The 17,286-nt window shown below is 40.5% G+C and overlaps 1 protein-coding gene across 1 annotated transcript in view; it reads right to left on the reverse strand.

Moving 5' to 3' along the window:
• Window positions 1-2,175: 2,175 nt before the first annotated feature.
• LOC141105341 (MOB kinase activator 3A) overlaps window positions 2,176-17,286 on the reverse strand; it is a 55,276-nt gene continuing 40,165 nt past the window's right edge. The window contains exons 3-4 of the mRNA XM_073595209.1: window positions 7,173-7,375; window positions 2,176-2,661 (exon numbers count right to left, since the gene is read on the reverse strand). Coding sequence (XP_073451310.1) covers window positions 2,632-2,661; window positions 7,173-7,375 — 233 coding nt within the window. The 3' untranslated portion in view covers window positions 2,176-2,631. The remainder of the gene's footprint in view (window positions 2,662-7,172; window positions 7,376-17,286) is intronic.

Here is a 17,286-nt window from a genome sequence, read left to right on the forward strand (position 1 = left end):
AAAAAAAAAAAAAAAAAAATGTAAAGCACCCCTGTCCCCACGTACAAAGGCGAATGCATAAGTAAACTGTGTTCACACCACACACGTGAAGCATCGCCACAAATGTTATAGCAAGAGCACTACGTCTAGCACCAGAGCTTTTGTGCAACTCTATAAACTGGTAACCTGTAAAAGGGTCACCGATAAGTACCCTAGTGTGGCACCATTCCACGGATGTGTGACATTTGAAAATAAATAAATAAAAAAAAAAAAAGTATATATATATAAATAAAACACACACACACACACACACACACACACACACACACACAGTCAGGTCCATAAATATTGGGACATCAACACAATTCTAATCTTTTTGGCTCTATACACCACCACAATGGATTTGAAATGAAACAAGATGTGCTTTAACTGCAGCCTTTCAGCTTTAATTTGAGGGTATTTACATCCAAATCAGGTGAATAGTGTAGGAATTACAACAGTTTGTATATGTGCATCCCACTTTTTAACGGACCAAAAGTAATGGGACAATTGGCTGCTTAGCTGTTCCATGGCCAGGTGTGTGTTATTCTCTTTTATTCTCTTATTATCCCATTTACAAGGAGCAGATAAAAGGTCCAGAGTTCACTTCAAGTGTGCTATTTGCATTTGGAATCTGTTGCTGTCAACTTTCAATATGAGATCCAAAGAGCTGTCACTATCAGTGAAGCAAGCCATCATTAGGCTACATACACACACACAAAAAAAAGCGCCTTTAAAAAAACAACTGGAGCAAATACTGTGTAACATACGAAATTTGCAACACTAACCATTTTACTCTCTATAGCCTCTGCTAAAAATGTTATGTTATATAAATGTTTGGGGGTTCTAAGTATTTTTCTAGTATAAGAGGTAGTAAAAACATGGCTCAACTGCAGGGTTTTACCACCCATCTAAAAAGAGAAAGGAAAGGGAAGCGCTAAGTGCAGTATTAAAATGAGCTTTAATAGAACAGCGGTAATAAAAACTCACAAGATGTGGAGTAATATAATGCTCATTAGTATAAAAAGCATTACCACTACATCTCCTTCCTGTCAGATCCGCTGATGACAGATTGTGTGGCTGTCAGCTGTGCACAGGAGAGGATTGGTGCTTCAGAGGCTATGTGCTCGGAGTTCACTGCTCCTTCAATAGGCCTGTAGAAGGAGCAGCGAGTTTGGAACAAGTAGCCTGTGAAGCACCAACCCTTTCCCTGTAGCTGATCTCACAACTGCCCTAAGAGTGCATTCCAAGCCAGCGTGAGGAACTTCCGGGATCCTTTCCAGTGTCCTTGGCTCACCATCTGTCATCTGTGGTTTCTGCAGGAAAGGGAATGTAGTGGCGGTACCTTTTATACTGAAGAGCATTATATATTACTCCACATTTTGTGATTTTTTTTTTTTTTTTATTATCGCTGTTATAATAAAGGGGGTTTTAAATACTGCCCTTATGACGCTTCCCTTTCCTTTCTCTTTTTGACCCACTACAGAGCTGGCTTACTCTGGGGATGGTTGTCGCTGGTGCTTAGCTTTTCCAAGACAGGTCATTTGGACTTTTCCAATAGGACTACTTTTTCCTTAGTTGAATGGACTTTAATTTTAACCTTTTTTTGTGCCATTAACATCTATATTTTTACCACCCCTCCAACTGCTGCTATGAACAAGCCCTTATGCACTTGAGGCTAAAAAAAAGTGAAAGCATCATATCTGGGAGTTCCGACAGTCACTTTTAACAAGCTGCCAGAAGACTTCTAGCAGCTTAAAATGGTTGTTACCTTAAACAGACATTCACTGCCAGCCCCTCTATTTTATCAAGGCATAAACACACTTTTTTTTTTTAAACGAAGCCTGTAAATACCACATGAGAGTTTAAGGTTCTGAAGATGCAGGGAATTTTTTTTTTTTTACACTCTACTGGTGTGCTTTTTCCACCTGTTATTAGCCCATGAAAACAATGCTTACCTTAGCATCACTTTTCCTATAATGCAATACCTTTTGTGGTCTCCTTGCTCTGTTTTGGTAAATATTTTGCTGCACTGGTGGTCAAAGAAACCCTTTGCTTGAGCACAGCAGCAATGTAGAGGAGTGCGGTAGCTGAATAGGAGTAAAGCGATACACATAATTTGGCAATTCAAAACAGAAGTTTTGCAGGCAATACCGGTTTCTTTTAAAAAAATTTATTGTAAACAAAGCAATGCAAAAATGCTCTTTATAGTTGGTAAATTAGTGAATACATGAATTAAAAAAACATGTAATGTTACATGTTGGGTATGAATGGCAGTGAACATGCTAGAAAAGAAGTAAAATGTATAAAAGTGACAAAGAAACCTGAGATGTAATTCACACAATGCAGACCCTAAAATATCACAGGTGGAAGTGAGTACAGTTCAGCATCAAAAGGAAAAATATGAAATACAAAGTTAAAAAAATAAAATCTAGGAGTGCACATCAAAAAATAGATTAAAAATATCCTATATAGACATCTATTAATAAAACGGCAATAGTCTTATCCAGTGTGACCCATCTCCTTGCAGAAATTTATAACTCTGCAGTTCTCGACAGACTCCAAAGGCAACATAAGTGGCAATATCAGGTGAGAGAAAAGGTCATTCACATCTTAATGACACATCTTCAATGTCATTTCTTTCTGTTAAAAGGGAAAAAAAAAACGAAGTAGTTACTAATCCAAATTAGGTGGATTTGATAAAAGGGAACCTGTCACAATAGAAATATAAAAACTGCATGCTCTGTGGCTGCCATCCTTATACTTTCTTCACCATTTATTGAATCTCTGATCTTGAACAAGCGTAATAATATGTAAATATTGCAGATGCCAATTAGGAATTTGTGCTTCAGTAGGTAGTAAAGCAGGGATCATGATGACATCCCTAGCACTTGTATCTTTATAAGGCCACTATCGTGAAAAATATTGAGGGTCATGTATCAATTCTGTCACACAGCAAGGCTAAGCTAAACAGGATCAACAAGACAGATCTATTAGAATATTACAGCTTAAATTCATAAAGTGTCCCCTTACGGTAGCTGCTATAAAGTATTATTGCAAAAAAAAAAAGAAAAAAAAAAAAAAGGCCTGCCCCTAATCATTTCTTAAAGGATAAGTTTACCTTTTAGAAAAAAAAAAAAAAAAACACCTAAAAATGTACATTTTTTGCAGGAAAAAAAATGCATTTATTTGGAGTCTGTATTGCATTGCATCAGCAGATTGCTGGTACCATGCAGGTCTCCTGGAGCTCTGTCATTGTATCTGTGCACCCGTATGGGCAAGCAGATACAATCTGACCGGAAGAATAATTGAACTACAACGGCGCCATGGTAGTTTATTAAGAACTACAAGCCGACAGCCGAAAAGGATGTCGAGGCTTGTAGTTCATTCACACAGAGCTGAATGAATGGACGCCACCGTGTGGGCACCACGCTGTTTTCAAAAAGTGACAGCTAGTACAGGGAACTCCTCTTCTTCTTCTTGTATAATACAATAGAAGGCCCCACACTCTTACAGTAAAGAACCCTCTGTATGCAGTCTAAGTTTAAACCTCTTCTTTTCTTCCAATCTTAAAGAGTGGCCACCTATCCCCTTCCGCAAAAAAGTTTTCTTTCTATTGTGGGGTCACCAGTACAGTATTTGTAAATTAAACTCATATCCCCTCTCAAGCGTCTCTTCTCCAGAGAGAATAAGTTCAGTGCTCATAACCTTTCTTCATAACTAAGATCCTCCAGACCCTTTATTAGCTTTGTTGCTTTTCTCTGTACTCACTCCATTTCTAGTACATCTTTCCTGAGGACTGGTGCCCAGAACTGGACAGCATACTCCAGGTGAGGCCAGACCAGAATCTTTTAGAGTGGGAGAATTATCGTTTTATCTCTGGAGTTAATCCCCTTTTTAATGCATGCCAATATTCTGTTTGCTTTGTTAGCAGCAGCTTGGCATTGCATGCCATTGCTGAGCCTATCATCTACTAGGACCCCCAGTTCCTTTTCCATCCTAGATTCCCCCAGAGGTTCTCCCCCCCCAGTGTATAGATTGCATTCATATTTTTGCCACCCAAATGCATTATTTTACATTTGTCTACATTAAACCTCATTTGCCATGTAGTTGCCCACCCCATTAATTTGTTCAGATCTTCTTGCAAGGTTTCCACATCCTGCAGAGAACTTATTGTCCTGCTTATCTTAGTATCGTCCGCAAATACAGAGATTGAACTATTTACCCCATCCTCCAGGTCGTTTATGAACAAATTAAAACAGGATTGGTCCCAGCACAGAACCCTGGGGGACCCCACTACCCACCCGACCATTCTGAGTACTCCCCATTTATCATCACCCTCTGAACTCGCTCTTGTAGCCACTTTTCAATCCATGTACTCTCCCCATGGTCCATGCCAACGGACCTTATTTTGTACAGTAAACCTTCATGGGGAACTGTGTCAAATGCTTTTGCAAAATCCAGATACACCACATCTACGGGTGTACTATAATACAATAGTATTATAGTTATGGTTCACATATATAATAACTCTTACTTTAATCATACACAATCTGGTCCCAGCTTCCGTAAAGCAGAGTTCCAGGCTTTTTATTAGTTTATTAAAAGTCAGAAGCTACAAAAAGTGTAGCTGCTGACTTTTAATAAACAGACACTTACCTGTCCCACGGTCCAGTGATGCGGCCGCACGGAGCCTTGCTCCTCTACGCCTCAGCTTGCAGCTTCACGGCCGGGTGTGCACTGCGCATGAGGCGCTGTGCTCCGAGTGGACAGGCAATTTGGGACCTATGACATGTCCCAGAAGATTGCCAAGAGGGAGGGGCCACCTAGGGAGAGAGGAGTCGCCGCCTAGGTGGCCCGAAGTCGGAAGCAGGACAGGAAGTCCCACTCAAAACTAGGCACCCACCCCCCCCCAAAAAATGACATGCCAAATGTGGCATGTAAGGGGGCGAGGAGTGCTTAAAGCGGAAGATCACCCTGGCTGTTGTCAGATACTTGCACACAGTAGCCAAACACTTGAATTTCTCCTGAAAGATAGCAGTCCACTTCCTGCTATGCAAGTGTGCCTACAGCCTCATAGCTGTATATCTGCATTGTGAAATGTATGGCACTGCTGCCTCTGACTGCTAGTCTCAGGAAATATAGACTGAGAATATGTGATATCACTATTGTGCCGCCCACAGTTCTGCTTGCTGGAGGCTCTGAAGCAAAGCTCAGCCTTCACCAAGGTGGCTGCCTCCACAAAGACGCAAAACAATGCAGAACAAGGCATGGCAAGTCAGAAATGGGGAAATATGGGGACCACAGGCAATACTAGGGACTAGTCCTTTGCATGCCTTTTTTGCACACAGCCTGCAGCGTTCAGTTTCACTTTAAAAAGAATATATAAAACCAAACAGTGGACTTTTTATTTGCTCTGATTTGGTTTGATAAACAGACCACTGAAAGCATTTTGCTAAATCTGTTTGAGAAGTGTAAAAAATACCTGTTGATTCTGCCAGAAATCTTGTCAGCTGATAAAATCCTGTGCTTTCAAACTGTGCTGAATTCTTATCAGTTAAATTATTCTTACTACACAGAGCCCACCCTTTATGTTATAGAGGGGAGAAGAGGGAGAAGTTGCAGCAATCCTGCCTTGTTTCAATTGTTCTGATACAGTAGTAGAGTAAGTGTTGCCACCCTTCGTGCTAGTTCACACCAGACGCAGTTCCGTGCACTTTTTTTCTGCACTAAAAATGCATGCACAGTGTTTTCCATGTATTCCAATGGCTCTAGTTCACACCATGCAGTCAGTTTCCACACTGGAAACTGACTGCATGGTGTGAACTAGAGCCATTGGAATACATGGAAAACACTGTGCATGCATTTTTAGTGCAGAAAAAAAGCGTACGGAACTGCGTCTCGTGTGAACTAGCACTAAGACAGGACGTGTGTTACTACAAAATTAATAGAGGAATATAAAAGGGGAAAAAAAAAAAAACTGATAGGGAAAACATGCAGCCAGCACATGACAGTTGTGCCATCTTAGGCCTTGTGCACACTGGACATGTTTGCAGCTGCTCCTAGGGGCACCTGGCTGTTTTTTTTTCGCCCACTTAACTCCCCTGCATGTTAGCCTATGTGTCCATGCACACATAGGCTTTTAGCGCCGTTTAGTGTAAGGAGAGTTTAGATGCAGGAGAATAAAAAAACCCACTGCAAGTGCATCCAGGAGCAGCAGTGTTCGTTCAGAAAAAAAATGTTTGACTATTGAAAACGCACATTAACACTAGGCGCATTTAGCGCTTGAGCGTTAATTTCAATGGCCAGAATAAATTAATGCCCATGCGCCCTACACACTTGTAAAAGCATCAGGGTTTTTTTTTGTAAAAACATTGCTGCCAGGAGGGAAGGTTTTTTAGGAGAAAATATCCTGTGTGCATGAGGCCATATAAATGCGTGTGTGTGTGTGTGTGTGTAATATATATATATATATATATATATATATATATATATATATATATATATATATATATATATATATATATATATATACATATACATATACATACACACACACACATACATATACACACACACACACAGTAGGTAAGGTTGAAGGCAATAGTCCATCCGGTTCAACCTGTGTAGGTGTACGGGTGTCTATAATCATTTCCCATATACCTGTATGTTGTGTTCTTTTAAGATGCACATCCAGGAGTCTTATTAAAAATATCCATACTCCCCACTGCCACCACCAATTGTGGAAGAGAGTTCCATATCCTTATTGCCCTGACAGTGAAAAACCCCCTGCGCAGTTGAAGGTTAAACTGCTTCTCCTCCAATCTCATTGTGTGGCCCTGTGTCTTCTTACACTCCCTGAGACTGAAGCTTCTGATCATGTGACTGTCAATCACTGTGGTCACAAGATCTGAAGGCCCGACTGCTTCCCAGCAAAAAGGGTCGGGGAGGGGGTCAGCGGCAAAGGGTTAAAGTAACTAAAGTTGATGTTCTGACTTGACTTAGCAGCAGTGCTTTCTGGGTAGCTTTAGAAGCTTAGCAATTCATAGTGTTCCTATAAAATAAATCCTCAGGTAATCCTTACATTTTTTTTTAAATGTGATTTTGTAATGCAAGGGGGGGGGGGGGGTGTAGAGAAAGTAAAATATGCTCACCAATGGCTCCAGTTCCTTGGTGTCAATCAGATTCAATTCTTTTACAAAATAATAAAAGTGTTTGTAGCAGGTATTCACATGTGCCTCTGCACCCATTTGGATGATTCTGTCAAAGTGATGAATGTAGACATGAACAAAGACCCGGAAAAGCCTTGACAGAATTTTTTTCACTACCTGCAGAAAATTCTTTGGAAAGGGAGTACCTATCAAAAGAAAACAAAGAAATATGTAAAAACATTCACTATATACAGAATAAGTTAAAGTGGTTCTAAAAGTCTAGGTGTTTAACCTAATGCCTTCCCATGCATTAAGGAAAAAAAAAAACAAAAAAACAAAAACACGCCACACACACACACACACAATACTGGTTTCCTGGCTCCCAAAAAAAAAAACAGACACTTACCTGACACCTCTTACAATCCAGCATTGTCCCTGCCAGCAGTACCACTCTCCTCTGTGCTTGGACTCACAGGCTACACAGAGCAGTGAGAGCTATATGCTCCTGCTGCTGTCAGCCAAATCCTGTGATCAGGGAGTGGGGAATATGGGCAAGCCTTGCTGTGCGTGTCTATCGATGCACACAGCCTGGCTCAGGAGAGCACCTGCTTGGGTGCCCCATAGCACACAGCTTGCTGTGGAGGCACTCTGAGGAGAGCCGTAAACAGCACTGGCCTTGGACCACCCAAAAATAGGTAAGGGGCTGCTCTGTGCAAGATCGTTGCACAGAGCAGGCAAGTATATCAGATTTTTTATTTTAACTTAACAACTTGCCCACTGAGCACTTAAACCCCCTTCCTAACAAGACCAATTTTCAGCTTTCGGTGTGCTCACATTTTGAATGACAATTACTCAGTCATGCAACCCTGCACCCATATAAAATTGTTGTCCCTTTTCCCACATAAACACCAAAAATTTCGTAAGAAAAATGCATTTTTCTTTGTTTTGGTTATAAAATTTTGCAAATTCGTAATTTTTTTCCATAAATTTTGGCCAAAATTTATACTGCTATATATCTTTTGTAAAAATAACCCACATCAGTGTAAATTATTTGGTCTTTGTGAAAGTTATAGAGTCTACAAGCTATGGTGCCAATCATTAAACATTGATCACACCTGATGTACTGACGGCTTATCTCATTTCTTGACACTAAGGCTGGGTTCACACTGGTACGACACAACAGCCGTACCGTCCATGAATCAGAGTTTGCCCTGCAACTTGAAATCAGACTTCAATCCCGACAATACCAGGCACTGTGCGTCTGGTATGAATCTTCAGTGGAAAGTCCACGCAAAAAAAAAAAAAAAAGAGAAGATTTTAACTTAGCTTGACTTTAATTTTCCCTTTCCTCACCCCCTCCGCTCGCCGGTGTGCACACGCGCGATACGGGCCGTGACTGGCCTTACAGCGCATTCGCTAGACAGGGGCTCCCGCTCCGGAAGTGTAGTCAGGGGTCATCACTGACCCTTCACTTCTGGAGGGATCACATATTTTTAAGGAGATGCTGCTAGCGTTTTCATTGTCACAGAGTGGAGACAGTGAACGCACAGCATAGCGGGTGGACGTACCTCCGCCGTGGGTTGCTGGACATTGTAGAGGTATTTGGGCTGTATTTTCTTCTACTGAGCTATGCTGTTTATAACTTTGAGTAGCTAACATGCCTTAAAGGGCGTCTTGTTTGGTGGGCTCACCTGCCTTGTTGGGCATGTTGGAATGTATCACTAGTTCCCGTGTGCCTAGTATATTAGAGATCAGTTTACAGTAATATATCCCTCTCCCTCTCACACTCTAGCCGTATATTTTATTATTATATTTGATATGCTCACATTGAACATACGCTGCAATGCAATATAATACTGGTGGCGGCTCTCCCTCTTTGTCTCATATACTCTTAATTAGGATCTTTTATATATGTACACATATACGTGTCAGTTTTTTGTGGATACAGCTTCTCCAAACAATCTATTAACGTCAATCTAAATACAATACAATGTAAATAAATGCACGCATATTGTTTGTCGGGCCACCTCTGGGTTATTTACATCATATCTAGGGTTACCTGTAACCAGTGTCAATATACATGCAAAATTGTTTAAATGAAATGACCGTATTAGCACCTTAATGATCTATTTGGGTTTTTTCATAAAATAGCCCCCATTAAATTTAAAAATTTTTATTTTTAAAATAATGGCACGGTTAATATATTTTCCTGACATTCTGGTCATTGCGTGATCCGACATCCCACTATCCAGCCCTTTATGGATCTGGCTTCCACAGGGCAATGGTCTTGGTTGGCTGAATTTGATAACCAGGGTTTTGACCGTGAACCTTTGCCGCACATGACCCCACAAGCATTTGCAATCTCTGATTGGGTAAGCACTCATAAGGTTTCAATGAATTATGTACTAAATTTGTATTAAATTAAAGTGAATTCTTAATGTTGTTTTGTGTAATTTAGATGAATATATAGATGCATGCGACGCCTTTGATGAAGCAGGAAACTGCGAAATATGTCGGCTCTCAGCATATTCAAGCATCTTGTGAAATAATACATCCAAGTATCACTTATCAATGATGTACTCTGTGAACTTTGTGATTTTATATTAATATTATTTATTATTTTTGTATCAATAAATTTTCTATTAATCTTTATGATTGTGTGCTTACCTTATTATACAGATATAATTGTCTCCTCCAAAAATCCCATCCTTTAGGGGTAACTTACATTTCCCCTGAATTTTATTAATAATTTCCCAATACAATATTAGGGATTAGAAACACCTTTCTGTATTTGCAAAGGATCCAATAATATTAATATTTATTTCTTCAAATGTTTCTACTTAAGTTTCACTGCTAAAGAATGTGATTCTTGGCAGACTGCCCTTTTTTTTCTTCCTTTCTTTTGACGGCTGTGGCTTCAGAAGAGCAGAGAGAATTCTTTGCATAGCAAGAATCGTGAAACACTTTTTTCAAGATCGCAACCGGGAAAAAATTGCGATAACGATACTTGACGTTCGTGCAGCTCTACTGCATTCACATCTGCGCGTTTCCAAATGCACTGCAACTGCCTCACGCTTGCTTTGCCATATTGCGGTTGTGCGGTTCTGAGCAAGCTGAAAACTCGCATCGCACTTGCGACGCCATAATGGCATGCTAATCGCGACTGCGGCAACCCGCGTGCTTTGCCATGGTGCAAACGTGCATCATGCTTGTGATGACGCACAGAAAATGTGTGCTGTGTCACGAACACCTCGCTTGCATCACCGTCATGGCATACTAACAGTGATGGGGGTGTCATTGACAATTGGGTTGCAGCCACATCTGTGCTTTGCCACACGTTTCTGAAACACGCTGCATATGCATATTGTGATTGCATTGCAATAATGGCATGGGTTGCCGCAGGTTCAGAAATGCACAGATGCGAATGCAGCCTAATCCATCCATGCTATCTACTGTATTGCTCAAAATATTGTTTTCTAGCAAAAACTCTCCGTGGTCTTTTATTAAACTCTCCAGTATCTTTTCAATTATAGAAGTTAAACTAACAGATCTATTATTACTTGGTAAAGACTAATTTCCTTTTAAATATAGGCACAAATTGGTCTTTCTACCAGTCTACTGGTATCAAGACAGTCAAAAAAAAAAAAAAAAAAAAAAAAAAAAGGGAAGGAAGGAATGGCTCTGAAATAACAGAGCTCAACATTTTAACCACCTCAATACCAGGCCTATTCTGGCGCTTCTCTCCTACATGTAAAAATCATCTGTTTGCTAGAAAATTACACCAGAACCCTGAAAAATTATATAGGTTTTTTTAGCAGACACCCTAGGGAATAAAATGGCGGTCATTGCAACTTTTTATCTCATACGGTATTTGCGCAATAATTTAAAAACAAAAAAAACAAAAAAAAAAAAACAAAAAAAAAAAAAAAAAAAAACGGTTTCATGAATTAAAAAATAAAACAGTAAAGTTAGCCCAATTTTTTTGTATAATGTGAAAGATGTTACGCCAAGTAAATAGATGCCCAACATGTTACGCTTTAAAATTGCGCACAATCATGGAATGGCGCCAAACTTCATAACTTAAAAATCTCCATAGGTGACGCTTTCAAATTTTTTGCAGGTTACCAGTTTAGGGTTACAGAGGAGGTCCAGTGCTAGAATTGTTGCACACGCTCTAACGCACGCGGCGATACCTCACATGTGTGGTTTGAGTGGCGTTTACATATGTGGGCGGGACTTACGCGTGCCTTCGCTTCTGAGTGCGAGCTACCGGGGACAGGGGCGTTTTAATTTTTTTTTTCCCTTAAAATTACCGATCTCATGCTGACAGCCGCAATCGCGGCTTTGTTTATTTCCAGGTACCCGGGCGTGACGTCATAACGTCGCACCCGTGCCTCCAATGGTCATAGAGATGACTGGTGACCATCTGGTCACCAGTCATCTCTATCGTCCTCAGCTGGCCGATTCTTTCCTGGGCCCCTGATGGCACGGGAGAGCCCGGAGAAGCACCGGATGGCGGCGGGAGGGGGGGACGTCCCCACCTGTTGCCTATACGAATGATCAAGCGGCGGAACTGCCGCTATGATCGTTCTTATCGTGCACAGAATTGCTGGCTGAAAAGAATGATATCTGAATGATGTCTGTAGCTACAGGCATCATTCAGATATATCTCCCCCCCCCCAAAGTGAGGACGTTTATATACAGTGGCCGGTTTTGAAGTGGTAAAAGCAACGTGGATGCAAGCCATCTGGTCCAGGTACTTTATTCACCTTTACTTTTGTCTAAATGTTTCTGGACCATATCAATTTTGATCCAATGCAGTTCATTTGGGATTGTGTCATTACTATCTCTATTATGGACTTGAGATCCTCCATTTTCCTTTGTACTGTGCATCCAAAAAGTATTTACAGCACTTCACTTTTTCTACATTGTGTTATGTTAACAGCTTTATTCCAAAATTGATTAAATTCATTTTCTTCAAAATTCTACAGAAAAATACCACATAATGACAATGTGGAAAAAAAGTATATTTGAAATCTATGCAAAATTTTTTTATATATATATATATATATATATATATATATATATATATATATATATATATATATATATATATATATATATATATATATATATATATATAAATAAATAAATAAATAAATCACACATACAAGTATTCACAGGCTTTGCTCAATACTTTATTGAAGCACCTTTGGCACCAATTATAGCCTCAAGTCTCTTTGAGTATGCTGCTACAAGCTTGGCACACCTATTTTTGGGCAGTTTCTCCCATTCTTCTTTGCAGGACCTCTCAAGCTCCATCAGGTTGGATGGGGAGCATCGGTGCACAGCCATTTTCAGCTCAGAATGTTCAATTGGGTTCAAGTCTGGGCTCTGGCTGGGCCACTCAGGGACATTCACAGAGTTATCCCATAGCTACTCCTTTGTTATCTTGGCTGTGTGCTTAGGATCGCTGAAAAATATCCACACAGCATGATGCTGCCACCACCATGCTTCACTGTAGGGATGGTATTGGCCAGGTGATGAGCAGTGCCTGGTTTCTTCCAGACATGACGCTTGCTATTCAGGCCAAAGAGTTCAATCTTTGTTTCATCAGACTGGAGAATTTTGTTTCTCATGGTCCAAGAGTCCTTTAGGTGCCTTTAGGCAAAGTCCAGGCAGGCTGTCATGTGCCTTCTACTGAGGAGTGGCTTCCGTCTGGACACTCTACCATACAGGCCTGATTGGTGGAGTGCTGCAAAGATTGTCTTCTGGAAGGTTCTCCTCTCTCCACAGAGAAACACTGGTGCTCTGTCAGAGTGACCATTGGGTTCTTGGTCGCCTCCCTGACTAAGGCCCTTCTCCCCCGATTGGTCAGTCTGGCCGGACGGCTTGCTCTAGGCAGAGTCCTGGCGATTCCAAACTTCTTCCAGTTATGAATGATGGAGGCCACTATGCTCATTGGGACCTTCAATGCTGCAGAAATTTTTCTGTACACTTCCCCAGATCTGTACCTCAATACAATTCTGTCTTGGAGCTCTACAGACAATTCCTTGGACTTCATGGCTTGGTTTTTGAGCCGACATACACTGTTAATTGCGTGACCTTATACAGATAGGTATGTGCGCCTTTCCAAATCATGTCCAATCAACTGAATTTACCACAGGTGGACGTCAATCAAGTTATAGAAACATCAAGGATGATTAGTGGAAACAGGATGCACCTGAGCTTAATTGAGTATCATGACAAAGGATGTGAATACTTATATACATATGATTTTTTTCTCGTTTTTATTTTTAATAAATTTGCAAAGATTTCAAACAAACTTGTTTTATGTTGTCATTGTAGAATTTTGAGGTAAATAATAAATTTAATCCATTTTGGAATAAGACTAACATAACAAAATGTGGAAAAAGTGAATCGCTGTACAGTAACTACTTTCCAGATGCACTGTATACACAGAGCTGAAGAGGGTATTGAATACATTTGCCTTCTCTCTGTCCCCAGTTACCAACTCAAAATGATCTTGTAAAAAGCCTTCATGAGACCTGGCCTTTTTTGCAACCTGTCATTCTTTTTTACTACTTATTTGCAGCCTGACTACATTACTTTAACCACTTCAGCCCTGGAAGAATTTAACCCTTTCCAGACCAGGCCATTTTTTGGGATACGGCATTGCGTCACTTTAACTGACAATTGCGCGGTCGTGCAACGTTGTACTAAAACAAGATTGATGGTCCCCCCCCCCCCCCCCCCCCCCACAAATAGAGCTTTCTTTTGGTGGCATTTGATCACCTCTGCAGTTTTTATTTTTAGTGCTATAAAACAAAAAAAACAAAAAACAAAAACGCAATAAGTGTATATTGATTGGTTTGTGCAAAAGTTATAGCGCCTACAAAATAGGTTACTGATTTATGGCATTTATTTTTTACTAGTAATGGTGGCGTTCTGCGATTTTTATCAGGACTGCGACATTTCGGACACTTTTTTGAAACCATTGACAATTCTACAGCAATCAGTGCTATAAATAGCCACTGATTACTGTATAAATGTCACTGGCAGGGAAGGGGATAACACTAGGGGGCAATCAAGAGGTTAAATGTGTTCCAACGGTCGGAGGAGACCGATCGGTGTTGACCGAGGAGCCGATGCGCATGTCCAGCGGTGGCGATGTCCGCCGGGCACCCGCAATCGCTCGTGACAGAGCAAGAACATGGATCTGTGTGTGTGTAAACACACAAATCCACGTCCTGTCAGGGGAGAGGAGACAGATCCATGTTCCTGCTGTCACAAGCAATCGCGGGTGCCCGGCAGACATTACGGCCGCTGGGCACACGCATCAGCTCCTCAGTGACACAGCGGACGTGCGTGCGTGCCCCCTATACCTCTTAAAGTGCTGCATTTGACGGGCACTGGTGACGAGGCTGCATTGATTTCTTGTATCATGTCTGCTAGAGGTGCACCGAATGGAAATTTTGCTAATACTATTAGCAGTGTGCTAAAGTTTAGGTAAGAGATTGCAGACATGATACAAGAGATGGTTAGAGACTGAGGACATGATACAAAAGATGGTTAGAGACTGCATTTTTCTTGACCTTTCTTGCTCTAAAAAGGTGCTAAAAATGGCCAACAATAAATTCATATTAATTTAATATGATGATTTTAAAAAGTTTAATAGAATACAATTATATAAAAAAATATATTTTTTAAAAACAATTTTCGGTATCAGTTTTCAGCCTAGTGCATCCTCCATTTTTGTTACCAAAATTTCCATTCGGTGCACCCCTACTCTGTACTAGGTCCTGTTCTATTTAATCTGTTTGTAAGCGATAAAACTAAAAAAGGTATGGTGGGTAAGGTATGACTTTTTGCTGATAACACAAAGGTGTAAAATAGGGTTGCTATTTCTGGAGGTGTCCAACATGGAACATGATATGGCATCACTGAAAGGTCAGTTAAAGCACTGCAAACTGTAGTTTAATATTTCCAAATGTAAAATAATGCACCTAGGGAAAAAGGATCCCTTGATAGGAGTACAATACTGGGGGTACAGTGTTGGTCTGAACTACAGAGGAAAAAAGATGTGGGGATATTAATTTCTTAGTAGGGGTAGAAGAGTAATAGAAAACCAACAGACATGACATGCATGCTGCCGATTCTGTGTAATTGAATCATTAATTGAAAGAGGCATGTTCAAAATAATAGTAGTGTGGATTTAAATTAGTGAGGTTGAAAAAAAGACAAGTCCAACCTATGTCCATTCAGTCTGAAAAAATAAAAACAGCTGGCCCTTATTTAAGGATGAAGGCAGCAAATGTGGTACATGCTGGGTATAGTGCATTCCTCTCTGAAAATCTGAGTAAAATGAGTCGCTCCAGACATTGTTTAGAAGAACAGCACTCTTTGAGAAAAAGTTGACTGAAGAGGGAAAAACATATAAAAGTGGCGCAGAAACTGATAGACTGCTCACTTAAAATGATCTCAAAAGCTTTAAAAATGGCAACCAAAATCAGAAAGCCGTGGAAGAAAACTATCATTCTAAGGAATTGAAAAAATAGACTTAGCCAATGATCAGCTCCAGGGTGATCAAAGAAGGTCTAACATTACCTGTGAGTACTGTAACAAGTAGAAGACACCTATGTGAAGCCAAGCTTTCGGCAAGAAGCCACCGCAAAGTCCCATTTTTGAAAAAACGATATGTAATGAAGGTTACCAAAAGAACACGTTGACTTGCCTAAAGAGAAATGTCACAACATTTTGTGGACTGATGAAAGAAAGGTTGTTCTTTTTGGGTCTAGGGGACGCAGTTTGTCAGACGACCCCCAAACACTGAATTCAAGCCACACTACACACCAAAGACAGTGAAGCATACTGGCGCAAGCATCACGATATGGGAATGTTTCTCATATTATGGTGTTGGGCCCATTTACCACATACCAGGGATCTTGGATCAGATTAGATACATCATAATCATTGAAGAGGTCATGTTGCCTTATGTCGAAGAGGAAATGCCCTGAAGGTTTCAACAAGACGACCCCAACACACCAGTAAGCGCGCAGCATCTTGGTTCCAGACCAAGAAGATTAAAATGTTATGGAGTGGCCAGCCCAATCCCTGGAATATAATCCAATTAGAAAAAAAAAAATGTCCATATTAAATCACATGTGAACAAATCTTCTTGTGTATGCTCCAACGCCGTGAAAAATAAAATGCACACGTGGTTCAGTAAACTTGGTTAAAGTTCTTCACCCGAAGTGATAACAAAATGCTCACCAGATCGCAAAGCATGACTAATGGGAAGGACTCCTTAGTTCAATGCTGTAGCTCCTTTATGCATCCCAATCCAATCAATCATATATGGAGGAAGCTGGATCGCAATCCACTTTGCAGGTATACAAATGTATACAATGAAGTTGTCTTCACCTTATATCTCTCCACTGCATATATCAACTTGCATCAAGTAGGTCTCTGACATAGCTCCTCAACAAAGAGCCACAGAAGGCAGGATATAGTGCAATACTGCTTTTATTAATTAAAAAGAGCACAAATAGTTCAGCATAAAAATCACAAACAACCCACTCAGGGAGAAGCAGGAACCGGTCTGACACAGGTATAAAACTCGCAATGTGCGTGGTGCATCTCAGCTGTGCAAGCAATAGTACAGGGCTCCTATGGTTGTAAGCATCAGGCCTCACCTCTATGCATTTCACGCCAGAGCGCGCGCATCAGGAAGTGGGTCTGACTCCATTTTCTCGGAGCCTAAATAGCAGCAAAAATGGCCGCGATTGGTCAGGATCATTGACAATGCTTTCCATGGACAAAAAAAGGATAAAAAAGTTTTTGGACTCAGCAAAAAAGACGGATACTGCTTACCCTTAGGGAGTATACAATCACTTAAAAGAAGTGCATCAGAAATACTTGTAGTACATAATTAACCACTTACCCACTGGGCACTTAAACCCCCTTCCTAACCAGACCAATTTTCAGCTTTCGGTGCTCTCACATTTTGAATGACAATTACTCAGTCATACAACACTTTACCCATATTAAATTTGTCCTTTTTTTTTTTCACATAAATAGAGATTTTTTTGGTGGTATTTAATCACCGCTGTTTTTT

Source organism: Aquarana catesbeiana, linkage group LG01 (assembly GCF_042186555.1).
Source record: "Aquarana catesbeiana isolate 2022-GZ linkage group LG01, ASM4218655v1, whole genome shotgun sequence".
NCBI classification, from domain to species: Eukaryota; Metazoa; Chordata; class Amphibia; order Anura; family Ranidae; genus Aquarana; species Aquarana catesbeiana.